The 21,796-nt window shown below is 42.2% G+C and overlaps 1 protein-coding gene across 1 annotated transcript in view; it reads left to right on the top strand.

Annotated features, from left to right (window-relative positions):
- Positions 1 to 1,799: 1,799 nt before the first annotated feature.
- Positions 1,800 to 21,796, top strand: part of FBN1 (fibrillin 1) — a 242,882-nt gene continuing 222,885 nt past the window's right edge. The window contains exon 1 of the mRNA XM_040492627.1: positions 1,800 to 2,051. Within this exon, the coding sequence (XP_040348561.1) occupies positions 1,888 to 2,051 (164 nt within the window). The 5' untranslated portion in view covers positions 1,800 to 1,887. The remainder of the gene's footprint in view (positions 2,052 to 21,796) is intronic.

The following is a 21,796-nucleotide window of genomic DNA, read 5'->3' as shown; positions in this document are numbered from 1 at the left end:
TGTGTGTGTGTGTGTGTGTGTGTGTGTGTGTGTGTGTGTGTGTGTGTCTGGGGAGGTGAGCTAGGATTGTCTAGGAGAAGCCCAATCTTAGCTGTGGGCTGGGCAGGAGGACCATTCCTTTACCACCCCCATCCCAAATCTCAGCTTGCAACATTCACAGGCCTCGGAATCAGAGGACTCGCACTCAGACACTTGGAGCATCTTGGATTCATCCTGCGTGCCTTGAAGTGAGCCTCAAAAGAGCTGCCTCGAGTGGGCTCTCGACGCCCAGGGGGCATGTGCCAGCGGCGGCGAACCCTTCCATGACCGCACACCAGCCCCTGTAGCTCCCTGTGCCGCAGCCCCGCGACGCGCCCTGCCCCAGCCTCCCGGACTCGGGTCTCCGCTGCGCGCCCGGCCAGAAAGGAGCAGTGAGGCGGCGCCGGGGAGGCGCGGGCAGCCAGGACGCGTCTCCTCTCGCGCCGGGGTCGCCGGGGCCTCCGGTGCCGCCGTCTCCAACGCGCGTTCTTGGTGCAGGTGGCACAGCTTTCCGCGCCGGCCGGGCTTCCCAGATCACGGGAGAGGCTAATCTCGGGTCTAGACCTCCCAGCGGCAGAGAGGGCTAAACCGCTACTCCACTTCTTGCCATCCCCCCAGCTCCTCACCCCAAAACGAAAAATCCCAGGCCGGGCAGAACCTGATCACCTCTGTCTCCTCCCAGCTGCGCTAATCCTGCGAGCGAGCGAGGGAGGCCCCCGCGCCGAGGCGGTGGCTGGCAAAGGGGAGTGGAAAGGGAGGATGGATGGGGCCGAGGGGTGGGGTGGCGATGAGGGGGATGTAGGAGGGGGTGTCATTTTCTTTTTCTTTCTTTTTTTTAAAAAAGTATTTCTCTCGCGAGAAACCGCTGCGCAGACGATACTTGAAGAGGTGGGGAAAGGAGGGGGCCGCGGGAGCCGCGGCAGAGACTGTGGGTGCCACAGGCGGACAGGCGGCCACAGCTGGGACAGCTGCGGGCGGAGCGGGGCAGCGGCTGCCGCGGGCAGGACCGAGGAACAGCCGCCGCCGCCTCGGGAGCCGGAGCCGCCGCTTCTCCAGTGGGTGCAGCCAGGGTCCCGACAGGGGTCGGGCGGCCACCGGGGGCTGGAGCTGCAGCCACGGAGGCTTTTGCGTTTGCGCCGCGCCGAGGGCAGGGACAGGGACTGGGTGAGGGGCTGTCCCGGAACGTCCACAGCTGGCGCCGGCCCTCCCCTGCCTGACAGCTTCCTGGCCCGGGGCTCCCGGTGCCGGGCTCCGCGTCAGATGCTCGGGGGGCGGTGGCAGCGCCCGGAGCCGGCCGGGGACGGCGCGGCGGGTTTCCAGCCCCGCGGCTTGGCGGAGAGGGCAGTCAGGGAAGTTGCGGCGTTCAAGCGCGCATCGCGCGCCTTTCGTGCCATTAAAAAAAAAATAAACCCAGCGAGCCGGCTCCGGGGTTTCGAACCGCTCGGGACATGGGTGCTTTGAGGCGCGCTTTTCAGGCGGCGTCCGGGAGGCCGAGAGGCTGGCTGGAGCCGCGGCCGGCGGGGGCCTGGGCTTGTCGGCCAGCTGTGGACCAAACGGTCTTCACTTACCCAAAGTAACTGCGCCACGCTCAGGCGGCGCGCGGGCTGGGCTCGGGAATGGGGACCCCAAGGCTTCAGCATCCCGATGCCCTGAACGTCTCCCCCGCCTCGGCGATTTGTCTGTTGCAGCTGGCAGGGGCCGCCTGAAGTGGGAGCAGCGCCTGGAGAAGGCGGGAGGAGCCCGGCCCGGGGGACGGGCGGCGGGAGAGCGGGACCCCGGCGGCGCGGCGCGCTTTAGGGCGCAGCGGCGGCCGCGGATCGAGCCCGGGGCGCGGCGAGAGGCTGCGGGAGCCGGCGGCCGCGCGGCATCATGCGGCGAGGAGGGCTGCTGGAGGTCGTCCTGGGATTTACCGTGCTCTTAGCGTCCTACACGAGCCATGGGGCCGACGCCAATTTGGAGGCTGGGAACGTGAAAGAAACCAGAGCCAGCCGGGCCAAGAGAAGAGGCGGCGGAGGACACGACGCGCTTAAAGGGTAATGGAACGGGCCAGCTCCTTTGGCGTGGGTCTCCCCTCCCTCTTCTCCCGAGTATCACGATCCAGAGGGAACGGACAGGGCCGATTCTTGACACCGGAAAGATCCTTGAGAAGATCTCCTGGGGCTACCTTAGAAGTGCAGGGGGTGTCCGGCCCTCGCCCAATTCGAGGCTAAACCGCTTTGCTGCAACGCTTTAAAGATTGCTGCCCCAGAGGAGATGTCATGGTGAAAAGGAATCTTGGGCCATTGTCGAGGCCGATTTTTGGAGGCGAGAAGGGTTTTTTGAGGAAGAAGGGGAGGAGCTGCCACTGAGAGGCGAGGAGAAGCCCATTCCTTTCCCTTCAGGCCAATTCCGGTTGTGTTCAGGGCAAAGTGCTTGCCTCGTGGGCACCTTTGCAGATGCTCTTTTGGTGAGGGGGCAGGAAGGGAAGGGAGTCTAATGACAGACAGAGAAGACACAGTCAATGGTTGGCTCTCCACCGAGTTATGCTTATGAAAATTACGGACTGAATTTTCTGGTTGATACTGCCTTTGTGATGTCTGCACTGGAAGCAGAGCAGGGCAACTTTTTTGAGAACTTGGGTTCTTTTGGATTCTCACGGGCTCTTCATTTCATTGGGGGCAGTCATGCTTATGTGGATGGCCTTAAACGGGTGTTTTTAACCGGTGATGTATGTGTGATGTACATGGAATTGAGCATTTCCCAGGTTTCCTAAAGTCCCTATTACAGGAAATGTTTCAGCAGGAAGTATTTACACTAGGCAGGTTGATGGTATAAGGACTGTCAGTACCCTGAATTGAAGAAGGGTGGGAATATATTTCCCTTAAAATTGTTCAGATTGAACGAAAAATCTGTCCTGTGAGATTGTTTAAATTCAAGCCCCCATAGAAGTAGTAGGATGAACTGTAAATTTTATCTCCTTGGAGGAGTCTGTGAAATGACCCCAGACAGTATGCACATACAGAGGTTCTTTTGATTCTCATTGTTGCTTCTTTTTGAGTAACTCTGTAGCTTGATTATATGATCCCGAGTTATCAGGTGATGGTGTCCAATCTGATATGCGGCTGAACGTTTCCTTTATTCCTTTTTGTTATGGGATATTTTAATGAGATATATGTAATAAAATTTGTGTTTGTATAGCCTAGGTGCAGGAAGAAAAAAGTGCAGTAAACTGAATGGACCAGTTTTTGAGTCTTGGTCTAGACCAGGGACAAGGTGATTGCCAGGGCCAAGCACTTCGGCTGCGGTAAAATATGCACGATTTTCTGGCCCCAGGAAATAGTTATGATTAATTTAGTTCCATCTTGGCCTTTGTGGAAAATAAATCCAGGATTCCAACAGTGCTGGAAAGGAAATTTGCTTATCATGTTAAGCCTGATTCTGATTAGACAGCAGACATTCATTGCTGTGCAAGGCCCATGGCAAGTTCAACACATGGACTAAAACTCTGATTTTCATACGTTCTCAAAAGGACCTGATTTAGTCTAGTATTTTTCCTTAAAAAAAAAAATCTCTGCTATATATATTATCATAATAGCTCAGCTCGATGGCATTGCTCCTATAGGAAGAAAGGAAGTGGGGTTTAAATTTGTGGATGAAAGTCTGCAGGGAGACATCAGGCCCAGCCAGACATTTGTCTCATCTCTGTGCTAACACCAACCAGCCTGTTTCCTTGGGAGGCACAAACTCAGTGTGAAAACAGAAACTGAGCTTTACTTTGTTGCTTAACAGAATGTCCATAGATTTACTCATACCACCACTTATTTCTCTTGGGTTTTCCTTTTTTTTTTTTTTTTTTTTTTTTTTTTTTTTACGATTACAGGGCAACACCTCTCTGTGTTCTTCATAGTATTTGGTTACTAACATAGATGTTACTCTATTGCAAGCTATTCATAGAGCCTTCCTAAAAACGTGTTATTAATAGAACAGTGATTATGAGTGTGCCTCCTTCTCATGTTATCTATAAGACTTTACATAAAGATTTGAAAAATAATTATAGTTAACATTTGCTGTGTAATATATACTAATATAAAGGTTTTTATTTTTAGGCTTCTCATGTTATCTATAAGGTTTTATAGGTATATATAGATAGATAGATATAGATATATAGATATATGGGGAGGTAAAAAAGTAATAATTTAAAAGGATATACAGTTAAAAGTCTTTCCCTCTTAACTCTCAGACACCATTTTTGTAAAACTATTATAGGCATATATATATGCATATTGAGATATATATTTGTATACACGTACATACATATACATATATGTATACTGTGTATCCTATTTAATACATGCAATATACTGTACATGCTGTTCTGAACCTTGCTCACTTCTATATATCTTTAGTGCCTCCATCTGTTAATTCATATGGATCTACCTTGTGCCTTCTCTTGGTGCAAAGAATACCATACATGGCTGGAACAGTTCCCTAATGATGGCTCTCTGGATTATATTACTCTTTTTTTTTGCTATTCCCAAATTCTCCTACATGCCTATATGTGTACATGTGTAAATTTATATGTGGTATAAGTTAATAAAAGTAGAACTTCTGGAGAAAAGGTTTTCCTGTAGATTTTAAATAAGTACCAATTCTGCTTTTAAATTTGAATAGCATTTAAAAGGTATTTTCTCTGCTTATGGCTCTTAGTCTCCCATGAATAAGTCTTTTAACCATGCCCTGCTGTATAAATCATCAGGAAAAGCATTTGTGGGTAACGTTTTTCCAGTTATTGCTTACAATTTCTATTTTTTGCTAGTTAAAATATTGCCAGCTTCAAAACTAACCTCTTTGACTGCAGTAAAACCTGTTGACCATTTTGATGGAAATGCACAATTTCTGAAGTGAAAGTGATTTGTAACCCCAAGTCTGCCTGATGCCCAGTTGGTGGCAGCAGCTTTCAGCACCTCACTAATATTTCCTCTGGTTAAAATGTGCTTTAAACTCACCAGTGTCCACTGTGCACTCATCTCGTCTCTTCCACCAGTACCTGCTTGTCTTTCTTGGATGTGACAGGTGACTATGGAATTTGCCTTGGTCATCTTCTTGGGATATGTATCCCTTTCCTGTTCGCACCCCGCCTCACAGACTGGGGATGTGCCTAACTTTTCCCCTTAAAGACTGTAGTTCTAGCTTGTCTTCTTCTCTTCCATCCTGTTGCAGGTGTTTGTGTGTGTGTGTGTGTGTGTGTGTGTGTGTGTGTGTGTGTGTGTGTTTTCCCCTTCCCACTGGGCAACAGAAGTTGTTCCACAGTGGAAATTTAAGCATCCTCAAGTTTCTTCCCAGCTTTCGCTGTGTTTTCTTAGACGAAATTGCCAATTTCTTTTTTACAGGAAATCCTTTTTTTATGGAATGAGTGTGGTCCCCATTCACTCTGCAAAAATCGCATTTTTCTCTATTTTGAAAGGAGAATTTTGGAAGCTTCAAAAATGTTTTCAAATAATACATGTATAGTAGTTTTCCTTTGACTGGGGCACTGCTTAACATGTGTGAAGCGACTTTATGAGAAACAATAAAATCCTAGATTTATTGTTCGAATTTCAGTTCACAAGAATGTTTCTCAGCTGAATTCTTAACTTCTGTGATTAGGCCAAATGTGTGGGAGACTATTTGATTTAAAAAAACACACAGCTCTACTTGAATAGCAGTAGTTAGGAACCATTTATCCTAATAAATAAATATTTATATTTTATATATAATGCATACATATTATATATAATATGTTATCATATTTATAGATTTATATTATAATATATTGTATTATAATATATATTATTATGTTATGTGTTATATATAATAAATATTATTAATATTGCCTTTTGTTTTAGCTCTGAAATAAGGAAATATTGCAGTTTCCTGTCAAAGGGGAAAAAAGTCTTTAGAGTGAAACCCATTTTTCCCAAATCTGATAAGACAGATTGAGAATTTCTATCCTTGTTGCCTGGTTTATAAGTGTATGACACTGGGTGTATTTCACATAATTTGTCCCCTATTGCGTACTTTTTTTTGTCTTTGTTTGTTTATTTTTTCCAGAGGTCTTGTTACCAGAAAAATCCACACGGGACAGTTGGTACACAGGGTAGATTATGTGCTGGCAAACTCCAAGGGATTAATTACACTGAAGTCTGTTATGCAAATAAAGAACTTTAACAGGGGACACAAAGTTCTGTAGACTTTATAAAGTCCGTTTACTTTACAAAGATGACTTTAAGCCTTCATCTGAAGTCAGGTAGGCTAATAATATGGGGAAAAGACTCCTGAAGTGGTATGGTTTGTCTTTGTATTTATTGAAAAGGTTAAGCTAAAATATTGCAATACCTTTAAAAAAAAAGATATTTTTAAATAGAAGTTTTTAGCAACTCCACATTTTAAATTAGAAGATGGACACAAAATACTGATTTATGTTATGACTCATTTTGTAGCATTTAAGACATAGAGGTTGTTTACAAAAACACGTAAGTTGTTGGTATTGAGTGTTAACTAAAACATATATCAGCCTACCGTGAGATGAGGTCCAGGCTGATGGAAAAGGAAGTGCAGACATCTCTCCAAGCTTATTAGGAATTCTAAAGATCATTGAAATATTCCTTTGTTGTCTTGTGTGGCTGATGATTAAAAAGAATATATTATTAGGCCAATGACGCTTATCAAGCAAAATACTGAACAGATTATTAGGTTATTTACCCAGACTTTGTTTGCTTTTCCCTTCAGTAAACCAAACAACCAATTTGTGAAGTTTAACCTTTGTTTTTGATATGAATATAAGATTTCAAATATTTTTTGGAAATAGAAGGAAACTATATTAACAATTTCTTTGCATCTAGAAACCAATCCCACAAATGGGCCCTACTGATGCAACTTAGAATTTTTTCCATGAAATTTTTTTTTAAGAAGGCTGAAATCAGGCCGGAGTTATATGGCAGCCGTTGTTAAGTTTCATTTTCCCATCAGATTATAAAATCATCAAAGGCAGGACTCCTAAGATTTTAACACTAACTGATCATTAGATGGGATTTCAAAGAGTTCATTAATTCAGGAAGCCTTGATTGAAGGCCAGCCTGAATTTAGCTCTGCGGAATGCAGAGACATCCAGCCTGTAGCCTGCAGGAGCTTCATATTTGGTAGGAAAAGTCAAATCCATTATGGGAAGGACCAGGAGTCAGTGGGAAGGTAGCAGAGGGCATGGGGGGTAGGATTAAGTAAAAACAAATAACAGCAGGATGCCTGGGTAGCTCAGTTGGTTAACCATCCAACTCTTGATTTTGGCTCAGGTCATGATCGTATGATCCATGAGATCGAGCCTCGCATCAGGCTCTGTGCTGACAGTGCAGAGCCTGCTTGGGATTCTGTCTCTCCCTCCTTCTGCCACTGCCCCCCACAAAATAAATAAATAAAAAACACCTTAAAAAAACCCAGAAATAACAACAGCAATTATAGCACTAGTAGGTGACTTCTAGATGACATTTATGTCCCAGGCGCTGCTCTCAGTGTTTTCCATCTGATAACTCATTTGATGCTCACAGCATTTCTGTTGGGTGGGTCCTTTTATTGGCTTTTATGGCTCTGAGAGCCGAGGCACACAAAGGTTAAATTTTAAGGACAAATTCTTAATATTAAGTTTTCTTTCTCCATTAATTTTAGTTATGGTTTTGGTTTTTCATTCCACTGATCAAAAATGTAGGACTAAGACTTTGGTAAAATTCCACTTAAAATTCCTAATATTCTTCGTGCTAGTTCACACATCCCAAGTATAGTTAATAATACACTAGAATTTGTCAAACAAGAAACTTTCCCTAACATTTCTGCAAAGACACTAATAAAACACAGAAGGAATTATAGAATGTCAGAGTTGGTAAGGTCTTTGGATGCACATATATTTTAGTATTATATTAATTTATATTAATATATTATATTATATTATATTATATTATATTATACCTTGAACTTTTACTAAGGGTGGTAGGTAACCATCACAGGTACTGTCCTGCATTGCCCATGGTTCTGAATGGGACACATTCCTCATGATGTCATTCAGAATCTTTTGTTCTCATGTCCTATGTGAAAAATTTGTCAGAATAGAGTTGGGAGAGATGTTTCTCTTTTCAGTGGAAACTGTAATGTGTGTTAAGTTTTTAACCAACATGATAAATTATTTAATTTTTTATGTTTCGTTTTTTACCATGGTTGCCTTTAAGCTCAAAGCCATTAATATAATGTAATTTTTACATGAGATTGCAGTAATAATGGTAAATATTAGCAAGCTCTGGTATATCACTGAGGTTTGCACTTTACATACATTAATTCATTTAATGTGTAACTTCTTTATGAGAAAGATTCTACCTGCTTGCCCATTTAATAGATGAGGAGACTGAGGGATACAGAGTTTCAGTAATTCCTCTGGTGACATAAACTAGTAAGAGACAGAGTTGGGAAATCTGGCCTCACAGTCAGTGCTCTTAACCAGTGTTGTTTACTGCTTCTCAATTATAATAAATCTTATATCTGGTAAGTTTATTTCTTTCTCCCATACTCTTGATACTTTCCTTTCCCCAGAATCTTCCCTATCATTGCTGTGGGAGAGACTCAACATCTAATGAAGGCAAATGCAGTCATATGCCAAGGGAAGCATCACTGTGGGAATAGGATTCATCAGAAAAGACTTCACGGTGAAAGTCGGTAGGGGTTGGCAAACAGTGACCCAAGCCCTGTTTGTGTAAATGAGATTTTATTGAAACAAAGCCGTGCCCATTTGTTTATATATCATCGACGTCTGTTTTCCTGATGCAGCTGCAGAGTGGAGTAGTTACGACAATGTGTGGCTGGCAAAACTAAATTATTTGCGACTTGGTCCTTTACAGAAAAAATTTGCCGACCTCTCGTCTATGTGATAAATAAGTGACTGTCTACTAGGACTGAGAACTTCTGGAAGGCAGAGTTCTTGTTTGTTTTATTTATCACTAGGGATACTGAGGAGCTGGGTATGTGGTTACTGTTCAATAGACAATTTTTGACTGACCAGTTTTGATTGACTGGTAAGGTAAACTACATACATTAGAGCTTGGAGGAAATAGAGGAGAGAAATAAGGAAAAAAGTTGAGTGAAAAAGCTCTGAAGGGAACGTGTGAAGGGACTGAGGGACATCGAGTATAGTTGGGCAGGGATTGCATTGCACACCTTCGAGGGGAACACTTCTTAGTGTAGCCCAGGAACGTAGTGCCCCCTGGATTTGTGCAGTATGCAACTTCCTGTGCTTGTCCGTAGATGGTGACACCGTCAGGAGTGGGAGAGGGACTAAAGGGCACAAAACGTTACTATCTGATTGCTGTGAAAGGTGAGGATGGTGAACTAGTATGGGATTCTAAGGTGGGAGCGTGATGAGATCTTTGCTGCTCTGGTGGATGTGTGAAAGGTGTGTGGCTTAGAGGTAGGGAGGCCAGAGTCAGGGGGACTGGGAGGCTAATAGAGGGGTCAGGGTGAGAGTGATTGATGGCCTGAGCAGTGGAGGTGGGGGAAGAGAAGGCTCATGTGACGTTCTAGAAGTAGCATGAGCAGTACCTGGCCACTTGGTTGGTCAGGAGGAGAGGCAAAGGGGAAGACACACCTAGGGTGCCCCCACCTCCATGTGCCTTAAAACTTACTATACATAAAAACGATATAGCACCGTTAATAAAAAACTAAAGAGAAACAAACCATCCCTAGTTCCTCTACTATAAGGAAACAAGCTAGTTTCATTTGTGAGTGTTTTGATTTTCTTATTGCTATGTAACAAGTTACCCCAAACTTAGTGGCTTAAAACAACAACAATTTTATTATTTCTTATGATTCTGCAGGCCAGGAATTTGGACAGGGCACAGTGGGGAATCTTGTTTCTGCTTCCCACAGTGTCTGATGGGGCTGGAGTGAGCGAGATGACTTCTTCACGTGTATTTCTGGTTCTGTAGACTGGAGCCTGCAGTACTGTTTACTTTGGTGTGGTTAATCTAAGGACAGAGGAGGGGAATAAAGGAAGCAAAGAGCCACTTGTCAGGCTCTGCTGGGTGCTTTCCAAGTTTTAAAGCTCTCCTCTGAGGCCTCCTGCCTGGGCCTGTCCCTGGGGATGGAGCCACTGAGTGTGTTTTTTCAAATGGAGAAACTGAGCGCCAGGTGAAGTTATCAGGCCTTGCTCAGGGTTAAGTGTCTATTGGGCCTGGATGTTGAACAATAACCTTTTGACCTCTGGTCACATGCTTTAGCCCCACGAGTTGACTATGGAGCTGACTTCAATGACTAGCTAGCTGGAGGGGCTCAGATGTGTTATCTGTGTTGGCTAGGTTCCTCGGTTCTCTTCCGTATGGTCTCAGATTGTCTCCTTCTCCACGTGGCCTCTCCACATAGACTCTCCAGCAGCACAGCCACACTTTTCACAGTGTACCTCAGGATTCCAAGAGCACAAAAATGGAAGCTACCAGACTTTCTTCAAACTTCGCCTGGACTGGCATGACCTGGAAATCCATGCAAGTCACAGGCCTCATCCAGACTCAAGGGCATGGACTAATAAGCCCTACCTCTTGATGTGTGCACCAGCATGTGTCTGCAGAGGGGGGAGGAATGTGGGGAGACATCTTTGGAGACTAGCTACCACAGTAGGGATTAGGTTTTTGAGAAGGTGATCGGATGTTTTCACTCTAACTTGATCAAGTCCCATTGACTTACTTCTTCATTGGAGATACTGCATTGTATTTTGCTGCTTCGAATGAAAGCTGCTTCGAATTCTGTAACTTCGAATCAAAAATGCTACATGAACAGTGTATCTTCATGATCTGTTAGATTAATGTTAAGGACATTGTTCTTAGCTTGCCCACACTTCTGCATTTAAAGAACTCATGCAACCCAGGAATAAGATTACAGTTCCTCTTCAACTGGCAAATTTTGTTTTTTCAAATATGAGAATTAACAGACTCCTAAAGTTTCCCCCCCTTTTCCTTTAGCTTTTAAGACAGGGACAAATTTAATGCGTGATCACTTTAATTTATTAACTTAAGTATTTTGCGTATTTTGCCTTTCTTCTGTATGAGAGTTTGCTTTCAGCTTCTGTTAATAGCTTCCTTTTCTTATATCTGTTGATGTAATTTGCCTCAGAAACATTTTTGGGGGAATCAGGAATTATAACTGACCAATAAAAATAGATATGCGATTGCCAATAGTTGGTATTATCGCAAACTGAACTCTGTTATTTCTGTCGTAAATGGAGTAGTCATACCGTTAATAAAATAAAATTAACATGAGGAGTACTGTCAAATTTGGATTGTAGATCTGCTGCTCTATTATACTGAATCCTAGTTTTTATTTCTTGAGACTTTACCACTTTCTCAAGTGGTTTTTTTTGTTGTTGTTGTTGTTGAAATTATCGCTGAGTCTATTTATTCAGCCCTTCCGAGCGGAAGGGAGAGAGGAAAATTCCCTATCTCCACCATTCCCAGCCGAAGATGTATTCCAGACGGCAAGCAGGCTCCGAGTTAGGAGAGCTGCTCCCTGAGACAAGTGATTTGGTTCAGTGTTTTGTTGAAGGGTTGTGAATTCCTAGACCATCAGTCATACTTACATTCAAATATAAGTATCCAAACACATCTAAGTCCAAATATAGTACAACCATTTTATGATGTTGGTGTTGGGAGACAGGATTTATGTGGGCCCTATGGACACATTATGTCTGCTGTTAAGTTCGTGGTTTTGAACTGAAGTATAGGAATATCTCTATTAATCAAGGGAATGTATTCCAGAGACAGGGTTTGTTTTCTTTTGTTTTTCTGTTTCTTCTCCTTTGCCTCCTTCCTCTTTTTTCTTCTTTATCATCAACAGTTTCTCCTTCTTTTCTTCATCCTCCTCCTCCTTCTTCCTTTCTTCCTCCTCCATCATCATCATCATCATCATCATCATCACCACCATCTCATCTCATCTTCCTTTTCTTCTCTTTGCAGGTAACTTCAGAAGCTGAGCTATAAATAAAATAGAGATGATAGAGATATTAAATAAGGGTTAAAACATTAAGAAAAATAAATTCTAAGTAAAATTTAAAATTTTTACTTGGCAGTCTTGGGATGTTTGAAAAGAAAAAGCAGAGATAACGATTTTGTTAGGAGAGGGAAGGAGAAGGATTAAAGGAGGTGGGAGGTGACAATTGGGAGAAAATTCTAGGGTGGAGAGTGCTATCAGCCAGGGATCTGGGCTGGACAGAGCAGGTGCCGCATTCTTACAGGTATGAATGACAGCCCCCTCATTCCAGGTGACCTGTGGCCTTAACTAGCCTCCTCAGGGGACTGAGGGCTTCTGGAGGAGCTAGACCATAAAAAGAAAGACACTTGGATGTCAGAAAAGATCCCTGTAAAAACATTTAGAGGGATTCAGTGGAAAAGCAGGTTAATCCATCATGTATGATGAATTTCTGTGTATGGTGCCATGTAAAGTTTGGTGCATCCCCCTTTTCCTATGGATAATGGTTTATTGTTCACCATTTCTCCTACCCATTGGTACTAATTTATAAGATTGTATAATCAGAGTCTAATAGGTTGGTGCCTTTGATGGGTAACTTTTAAAGACTCTTCTTATTTGCAAGGTTTTTTTTTTTTTTGGCATAGTTAATTATGACTCAGATCTTCCTTTATAGTCAGACCATCTCTCTTTACAAAAATACTATAACTTAGTGTCATAGTGGGACCAAGTCTAGAAACTTACAGATGCTGAAACCAAAGCCCAGAGAAAGTTCATTAAAAAGTGCTCAAGGTACTTATTTTCTTCCCTACTTCATAGGTGTGGAAGCTGAGCCACACAGTGGCAAGAGACAATTTAAGTAGAAGTATACTGTTGGGTACAAGATTATACCTCCTCTTTGTCTTCATATCTTAGAAAGGGTGATTGGTGTCTTGAAGTCCTCACCTGTGCTTCAAATAAGCACACTTCCTGCACTATGTAGGCAAGGACATTTGCCTTGTTCTTGTTTATTTGGCCTTAGGCAGTGCCATCAGCCTCTCAGTGGTCAATCCTGATGGGAAGGTGGGCACTAGAAATTTAGCTCTTCAGTGCTACCTTGCAGTCAACAGAAGCCTCCATACTAGGCGCGGTTGAGTAGGATGGGGCTTTCCATTGGGGTAGTGGCCAGTGAGAGCAGCCAGGTAGGGGGTGGGAGAATAAGAAGGGGGAGCCTTCTCTGGGAATCTGAAGAGCAGCACCACCTCCTACCACCAGCACCCCACTCACACTTGAAACTGGCAATTAGAATGTCAAATGTCCTGGGACAGGCCATAGCAACTTTAGGTCTGTAAGCTCTGACTCTTATCTTCTAACTTGCCTGACTCAGTTGTCTAAACTACTCATTTATACTTTAGATTATATTAAGAAACATGCCAATGAAGAAACACAAATCTTAAATTCTTGTTCTTTCTTCCGTATCATCTATCCCAATAATTTTAGAACATCTGCCTAAGCCAAGTGACAACTATTTTTGAGCGTTAACTGCATTTGAACGAGACCTAATGTTTAACTCTCAGAATGAACACCCCATCTCAAGTCTGTTGATATTATAGTCTTTCCAATGGTTCTAGACAGAACTACATCTGGAGTATCTTTCTCTCTTCTTACTGATGGGGTTAATGTCTAAGGTGATGTGGGCAAGTGTTTTACAAGGAGGGACTTGATATGCAACGTTCAAGTTGACAAATAGTTTTTAATCTATCATGGACTGCTGCTGCTTCACACCCCAGAGTTTAGGCCACTGACCTCAAGTTTGCAAATTTTATATCCCATTACCACCCTGTGAGCTCTATACTCCCTAGGGCCACATCGTTGATGTTTTAGCTGGAATCTGAGAAAGTGTCTGAACATTTCCTGAAGAGTTGGCTAGGAGTGATTTGGCAGCTCAGTCATGAAAACCCGGAGCTAGTGGCTGGGGTATACGTTATAATTACCTCACACTGTTTCCTATTTGAGCCTGGTTGTGGGTAGCTGGGTACAGTGGGATTGTTTGTGAGACTATATTTTAAAGGAGCGCGGAGACATTTTCAATGAACGCTAATAACCATTGGCCATGTTTTTAGGGAGGCGTGGAAGTGTGGACATAGACATGCCTGGAGGCAAATCCTGGCTCCACCACCTACTAGGAAGGAACCCCAGACAAGTGGCTTGATCTATTTGACTCTCAATTTCTTCACTTGTAAAATGAGATTATAATGCTCACCTTTCTGGGTTGTTCTAACATTCAGGGAGACAATACCCTTCAAGTTCCTAGTATAGTGTTTTATGTGTTTCGCTATGGTGATGAGGATGATTATAATGCTGTTATGGAGGGGTTGGAGTCATACAAAGAGGCTGGATTTTTATGGCCAAAGCCAAAAGTTAAACAACCATTGGTATCTGGAGACCACAGTCTCAACTTTCTCATTTTAGAACCGATTAGTTCAGAAGGAAAGGGGGCAAACTTGAACTTCAAACATTTTGAAAATATCATTTTAATGGAAATTCACTTTGCCTCTGGAGGTCTGGTTATACCTAAAGACAGTATGCTGATAAGGTTTTGATTTTTAAATTTCTCTTACCCCCAAATTGTGTTACCGTTATTGGGAAATAAACTTAACTGAGTGTGATCTCTTATTCATACGGCCCCCTCAACTCCTCCATAGAAGTTTGTATTTTTTTATTGGTAGCTCTGGTGAACAGGCCTTGTCTCCTTCCTGCTGGTCATTTCTTTTGGCACCGCTCCTGTCACATGCCCATCACTGTGGCCAAAGAAATGGGGCACTCGGGGGCCAGGCCTGAGTCATGTGTAATGGGTTCAAAGAAGTAAAGGGGTACTAGGTGGTAAACACAGTATCTGCACCCAAACTGAGAAAGCTCCCTTTCCATACACCCAGAACTCCCTCAACTCACTCTGTCATTACTGTTCCCTCTGGATGCTTTGTGGGCAGACCATCTTACGTGATTTGGGGCCAGGCTGACTCAGATTGGCCACCTCTGAGAGGAGCCATGGCCTTTGCTGTCCAAGTGAGCGTTCCCTTCCCTTGGCTTCAGGCCCTGCAGCAACATAATGCTCATTCAGTACAAAGGATTCTTATTTGTTGTTGTTTTTCTTCTGAGTGCAATTTCTCTTGAGAAACTGAAAATCTTGTTTTTCATTTTCTTTTAATGATTTACACTTTGATTCTAATGAGAGTCGACCTTTAAGAGATATTAAACTACTAAGCATCTGGAAACGTGTAATAAAAACATACATTATTTTAATTTAGGCAATGCTTTGGTAGAGTTCCTATACCCTGCACCCTAACATACCAACCTCTGGTTAACTGATTGGCAATAAAGCCTAGGAAGTTGTGGTTGCTTCGTTTTCATTCACAGGCTGTAGAAATAAGAGCGCTTTCAATAAAGAATAAACAGATAACAGTTGTTTTTCTTTGTCATTAAAAATGCTCAAATTACCTAATATCTCTCATCTCTTTGGGGTAAACGCCCCGTCACCAATACAATCAAAGTTTATAAGAAAACAAAAATATAAAAACAAACAACCAACCAGGTATCTTCTCTGCTTTACTAACTTCCCCGGAAAAAAATAAACCCCAAATAACAAAATAAACTTTTCTTTTTAACCTTTTGAAAACCTTTCAGGAATCTTACAAGAATATGCAAGCCATTTTTCTTTTCTTTCTTTCTTTCTTTCTTTCTTTCTTTCTTTCTTTCTTTCTTTCTTCCTTTCTTTTTTTGTCAGCAGTTCTGACTTTGTATAGAAATTTTTGAACATCTGACAGAATTCTAGACAACAGTATCTAATTAATTTGCCCTTGGATGGATTCCCTCTGCTCGTTTGCATTTGGGCCCTTTCTTGGAAATAGGTTGTTAAACACACATTCTCACATATTGAGGAGTCAGAAAGCATACCAGGGTTCCTTGCTAAATGATTTCCTCCTTCTCTTTCATATTTCACATGACTATAAGAATTCTTCCACTTGTGAACAGAGTGCCAAAATTCAGTCCGTTTATGGATGGACCTGATACAAATCAATCCTTTTTCCTTCAAACTCATCTTTTGTTAACTGATGGGTTTATGTTGGCCATAAGGAAAGACAAGGGATCCTTATGAAAATGGATCATGTCAAAAAAGTAGTTGTAATGCCTAAGGAAACCCATCCCCTGGGCTAACATGCTTAGTTTGCAAGAGTGTGGTTAAGTCCTTTGTCCTTAGATTCCTCGTCTAATGAACATTAACCTTATTTGGTAGCTGCATACTTGAGATTTAGAGAAAAACTTCGGTTAGTTCTTGCCACTTGTGTAAGACGGTAAAGAGGCTGGGGTTGTACTGTTATTATTTCTAATGTTTTATTTTTTAAGTTTATTTATTTATTTTAAGAGAGACAAAGACAGCGTGAATGGGGAAGCAGCAGAGAGAAAGGGAGAGAGAGAATCCCAAGCAGGCTCTACGCTGGTAGTGCAGAGTCTGGTGCAGGGCTTGAACTCATGAAACTGTGAGATCACAACCTGAGCCGATTCCAAGAGTTGGACAATTAACCTGAGCCACCCAGGCACCCTGGACTAAATGGGGATCCCCATCCCACTCAAGAATGTTGAGTTGGGTAACAGATAACAGTGGGTCTTTAAGGGGCACCTGGCTGTCTCAGTTAGTAGAGCACACGACTCTCGATCTTGGGGTCGTGAGTTTGAGCCCCATGTTGGGTGTAGAGATTACTTAAAAAAGTAAAACTTAAAAGAAAAAAAAGGAGGTCTTCAAGTGAATGAAAAAGGAAGAACGTGTATTGCCCTGGTGGCATGTAGGAGAGGAAGGCTATCAGAATGAACTAGATCACATGCTGCTTCAAAGTTGTTTTTTTACTTTTTAAGGTGGAGAATTTCAAATATATACAAAACTAGAGAGAATAATGCAGTGAAACTCCAGGTTTAGCCCTTATCAGTTAATGGTCAATCTTCTTTTATCTACTTCTTTCCTCTGCCAGAGATTATTTTGACGTAAACCCATGAAAAACCATTTAATTTGTTGTGACCATTTCAATATGTACCTCTAAAATCTACAACTCTTTAAGAAGCATAAATATAGTACCACTATTACACTTAAAATTAGTGGGGCGCCTGGGTGGCTTAGTCGGCTTCAGCTCAGGTCATGATCTCGTGGTTCATGGGTTCAAGCCTGTGGTCACGCTCTGTGCTGACAGCTCAGAGCCTAGAGCCTGCTTCAGATTCTGTGTCTCCCTTGCTCTCTGCCCCTCCCCCACTCTCTCTCTCTCTCTCTCTCTCTCTCTCTCTCTCTCAAAAATAAACATGAAAAAAGTTAAAAAAAATAAAATTACATTAACTTTTAAAATACCCTCAGCTATCCAGTGAGCATCACTTTCTTCTTAAAGGTTGTTGCTGCGTTGAAGCTTTGTTTTGGTATTTGGCACCCATTCTGCTTAATTATAGCTTGCAACACGAACCCTATCACACCTTCCCCAGAGCTCCAAAAGTGTTGAGAGGACAGTGCTGTTATCACTCAAGCTGAGAGGGAAATCTTCTGGTTTGGATTTCAGGGAAGAGATGTGTTGGCGGTTGAAAGGTGAGTTGCCACGTTCTCCATGTAATGGGCAGCGTGTCGACAGCCTCTGGATTAAGTTCTAGAGACCTGAAACTGGAGAGTTTTTTACAACATCATCTGGGTCACTCTGGCCTTTGTGTAGCTCATTGTCTTCCTAAGCCAGGTCAGACAGTTGCCTGCATGATCTGCTGGTTTTGCTTGAATTTAGTTTTCAAAAGACAAGTCACACCCATATTCAATTACATGCATAAAACACATTCCAGTGGCAGCTATGAGTAGGTTTTGAATTATCCACATTTAGAATCTCTACATTGCCTCTGACCCACCCACTCCCCCAAAACTGAACATATTAAGAGCTGACTCATATCTTCACTAGAGGGTATGGGATATGATACTCACTACACAGAAGTACCAGCCTATAGGAGTGAGTGTTTCTCAACTGTGTTCCTTTTACCATTGCTTTCCTTTTCCAATATATTTTATAAGATCTGTCTTAAAATGTTTGTTTTTGCAGATCTAAGAAAAGAAAACAAAAATACAAAAAATTATGCATAATTTCGTTTATATAAAGGCACACATTCTTGTTAGGGTATTTATGGAAACATCATTCTAATCTCTAATCTAAAAATCTCTAGTACTAATGTTGGAATGTTTTATTAATAAATTCTTTTTGTTTTTAATTAGTGATTTATGACATGTTTCCATTGTGTGGCCATTGTACAATTACTTCACTTCTCTGAATTTCAGTTTCCTCATCTGAAAATGAACACAGCAATATATTTTCTTGATAGGACTCAGGAGAAGAGTCACATGATCATTTTGTAAATTATAAAGGTCTCTGAAAATTGCTAATTATTACTTTTATTCTACCGTGTGTCTTTACATGGACTAGATAAATTCCCGAGTTAGTCAAATTTCCTCAAATTTAAATTAGACTATTCTTCTTAAAATTTTTCCAGATATCTAAATGTTTAGAATTAAATGTTTATAACTTTGCCTCAGTTACAAAGTTAAAAAAAGTCATCAAAGTTTTTATGCCTAATTCTGTGAATTGTTAATTTCAATGAAATAATCTTTATAACTACATGGTTTTAGCTAACTTCTGACTGTTTAGAAACTTAAATTCTACCAATGATTTATTTTCTATTTTTTTTGTTCCGTGGCAAAAACATTGTTTCTGTTCTGATGAAAGGGTTTGGTAGATAAATGTTTTAGAAGACCCATTGGCTCTTGACTCCTAGTAAATAAAGTTTGAGGCACAAGGCCTCTGAAACTTTGGTAGCTGTAAAGTGTTTTTAAGTGGTGCACCTGAAATACGGAAGAATTTTACTTTCATACCCATGAATTCCATTTATGGGTATCTTATGTATTCAGTTTTTCATTGTAAGGTTTTAAAATTAAAAAAAGTAGATGAAATGAAATTGATTTCTTAGTAGTAATTATCTTTTTCATTATTTTAATTTGTTATTTAATTTCTTATAAACATGTGCCTTTTCAATACATTAAGTGTTCACTACTCTGACAGAATTCTTTCTCATTTTTTGTCTTAGTCAGAGGCACATTTGAAACCCTAACCCTTTGTTTACCATTTAAGACTCAGGTGTTGTCCTAGGTGCTGGGTTGTAAAGATAAATCTGAATTTTCTATCTTAAGAGAACTCCCATTGCAGAAGAGAGGGCAATTATTGAATTCCAAGAGATCTGAAATGCTTGAGTAACTAGAGGATGAGATTGAGGTACCCAGATAGACTTCAAAATTGACCTCCCTTGCTTCATCCGGAAGCCAGTCTTTCTGGAAGTGGCTCACTGAACTTTTGGTCTGTGAACCAGTCCAGGATACTGTTCTCATAATATAGTTGCTGGTGCGGTGGAACCTTCTGGTCTCTAAAGAAATCAGGTACAGTAAGGATTAGAATAGCCAATTACTCCCAGTTTTTTTGTTTGTTTGAGTATAGTTGACACACAATATTACACTAGTTTCTGGTAGCTACTCCTCGGTTTTTAAATCCCTGCTTTATTGACCTATGGCTATCCTGTTGGCCCTGACAGGCTCGTGCAGGCGTGGGGGATGGCACCGGGTCTGGGGCTGGGCAAGTTCTGATTCCAGCTGCCGCCTCAAGACTGTGGAGTAGCCTGAGATGAAGGTGTTCAGTTCTCACAGCTCACTGGGCAGCTTACTGTAGCTGCAGGGACCACGGGTTTGAGTAGCCAAGTTTCCTTCTGGTTGCCTGCCGTGGAATGTGTTTTCCCATAGAAACAACATTTTAAATTGTGGTCAGGTTCCCAGACCAGTCTACAATAGCCTATTTAGCTGATAGAGACTGCTATTTGACTAGCCCAGGGACCAAACCACCACCTATTAACATTGTTTCTATTGGAAAAGCCGTTCTGAGTTTTAAATACCAATAGAGAAATGACATTTTGGAGCTCTACCTGTTTGTCCAGTTGGTCCTCGGAACCAGAGTATCAAATCACTGTGCACTACCAGGTCCTGAAGGACCCCATTCTTTCTCCTAAGCCTGACCTCACTGGCTGGTTTTCCCATCTTTCATGGGGCTGCCAGCGCATTCGGAAGATATTATTATCTCCTTGGACAGAGCTCTTGGTCTGAGAATTTCTGGGAAGTGGTAGGAATCATGGTTTCTTCTGTTGGTGGTAAAGAGGAGAGAAGGGAACTGAAAGGATCAGTGAACTCCCCAGACACCACCCGGGTCTGCCTTTCACTGCCCAGTTCTGGTCCACTCTCTTAGTTTACTTGTGTTTCAGTCATTTCTATAATTTCATCTACCCTTTGGAAAAGTACAACATGGCTTTAGCTTGACTAAATGGAGTAACAGTCAAAAAAGGAAAAGTCACAATAATCCTTGAACTCATAGGTAAGGTCAAGGGGTTGCAGAGTTCTGGGAAGCAGATTTCTCGAAGCACCATGTATGTTCATGGTGTCATTGGTCAGACCCTCTCAGGTGCTGGCAAGATGTAAATTTGAAACATGCACATTTTTCTATTTTGAGGCAATCCATCCTCATTATTTATGGAATCAAATAGTAAAGTTCCAATTTCATAAACAGATACACCTTTCCCTATGTGTAGATGGGAACACCTTTTTTATAACCAGCCAGGGGTTCAGTGATGCCAGCTGGCCAGACATAGACTCCCCCTCCCTTAGAGAACTGTAGTGCAGAACTTCAGTGCAGACCATGACAGGAAGTTAGTCTGGTCATGGCCTTTAGCAGCTTGGGGCCCACTTGGATGGTTCAGTAGTTTGTGCAGACTTCTGTGTTCTCAGTGTTGTTTAATCCAGAGGACCAGAAGCAGAAAGTAGGATTAGCACCTACTGTACATAACCGTGCTTCTGGTCTTCATGGTTCAATGTCTAGCTTCCTGTTATGGTGTACCCTGTGGCTTTAAATTCTTCTTCTTTTTTTTTTTCCTTCAAAGAAAAGTGTGCGCATGCGTGCGCGCTCGCACACGCGCGCGCGCGCGCACACACACACACATGTTCTAGTCACCTGTAAAAGATTCCAGCAGGATTTAAATTGACTGTCAGTCTAAAATGACCTCTGGATTTTGGGAACTGTTCTTTGCAGCTTTCTGTTTCTTCAGCTTTCTTAGGCTGTGTATGAGAGAGAGCGAGAGAGCGAGCGAGAGCGAGCGAGAGCGAGAGAGAGTCCCTGATATGGTAACCTAAATTCTTGTACTTTTAAGTTCTTGGACTATTGCTTTTCATCAACACAAAATCCCCGCAAAAACATAGTTTAGGGTACAGAGCAAATGAAACTGTTGATATGACAACCTCTCTGCTGCCTGTGCTGTGAGTTACCCCACCGGGTGGTAGGGAAAGTGATCCCCCAAGCAGTACCTCCAGACACACCCTTTTCAAGGCTGCACCATGAATTTTGTGACGGTTGTCTTTAGGAATTGGCCACAAATGGCTGGCTCCATCTTTGGTCTTGATCAGTTGTAACAACCTGCCTCAGTGAAATGTGCACCAATTTGTGAGCTGAAAACCTTTGTTTCATTGCTTTGGGATTTTTGTTTCTCTTCTGCTAAAGAAATAAATAGAATCAGATGTTCATATATGAGTATTTTCTCTACACTTATTTTTTTGAAGGAAATACTTTGGTCCCTGAATTAAAAACATTGATAACTTCACTAATCACAATAAATTAATGATTAGCATATCAGCAAAATAACCAAG

This window comes from Herpailurus yagouaroundi, unplaced genomic scaffold, assembly GCF_014898765.1.
Source record: "Herpailurus yagouaroundi ecotype Mexico unplaced genomic scaffold, PumYag 184, whole genome shotgun sequence".
NCBI classification, from domain to species: domain Eukaryota; kingdom Metazoa; phylum Chordata; class Mammalia; order Carnivora; family Felidae; genus Herpailurus; species Herpailurus yagouaroundi.
This window is presented reverse-complemented; position numbering and strand designations above follow the sequence as displayed.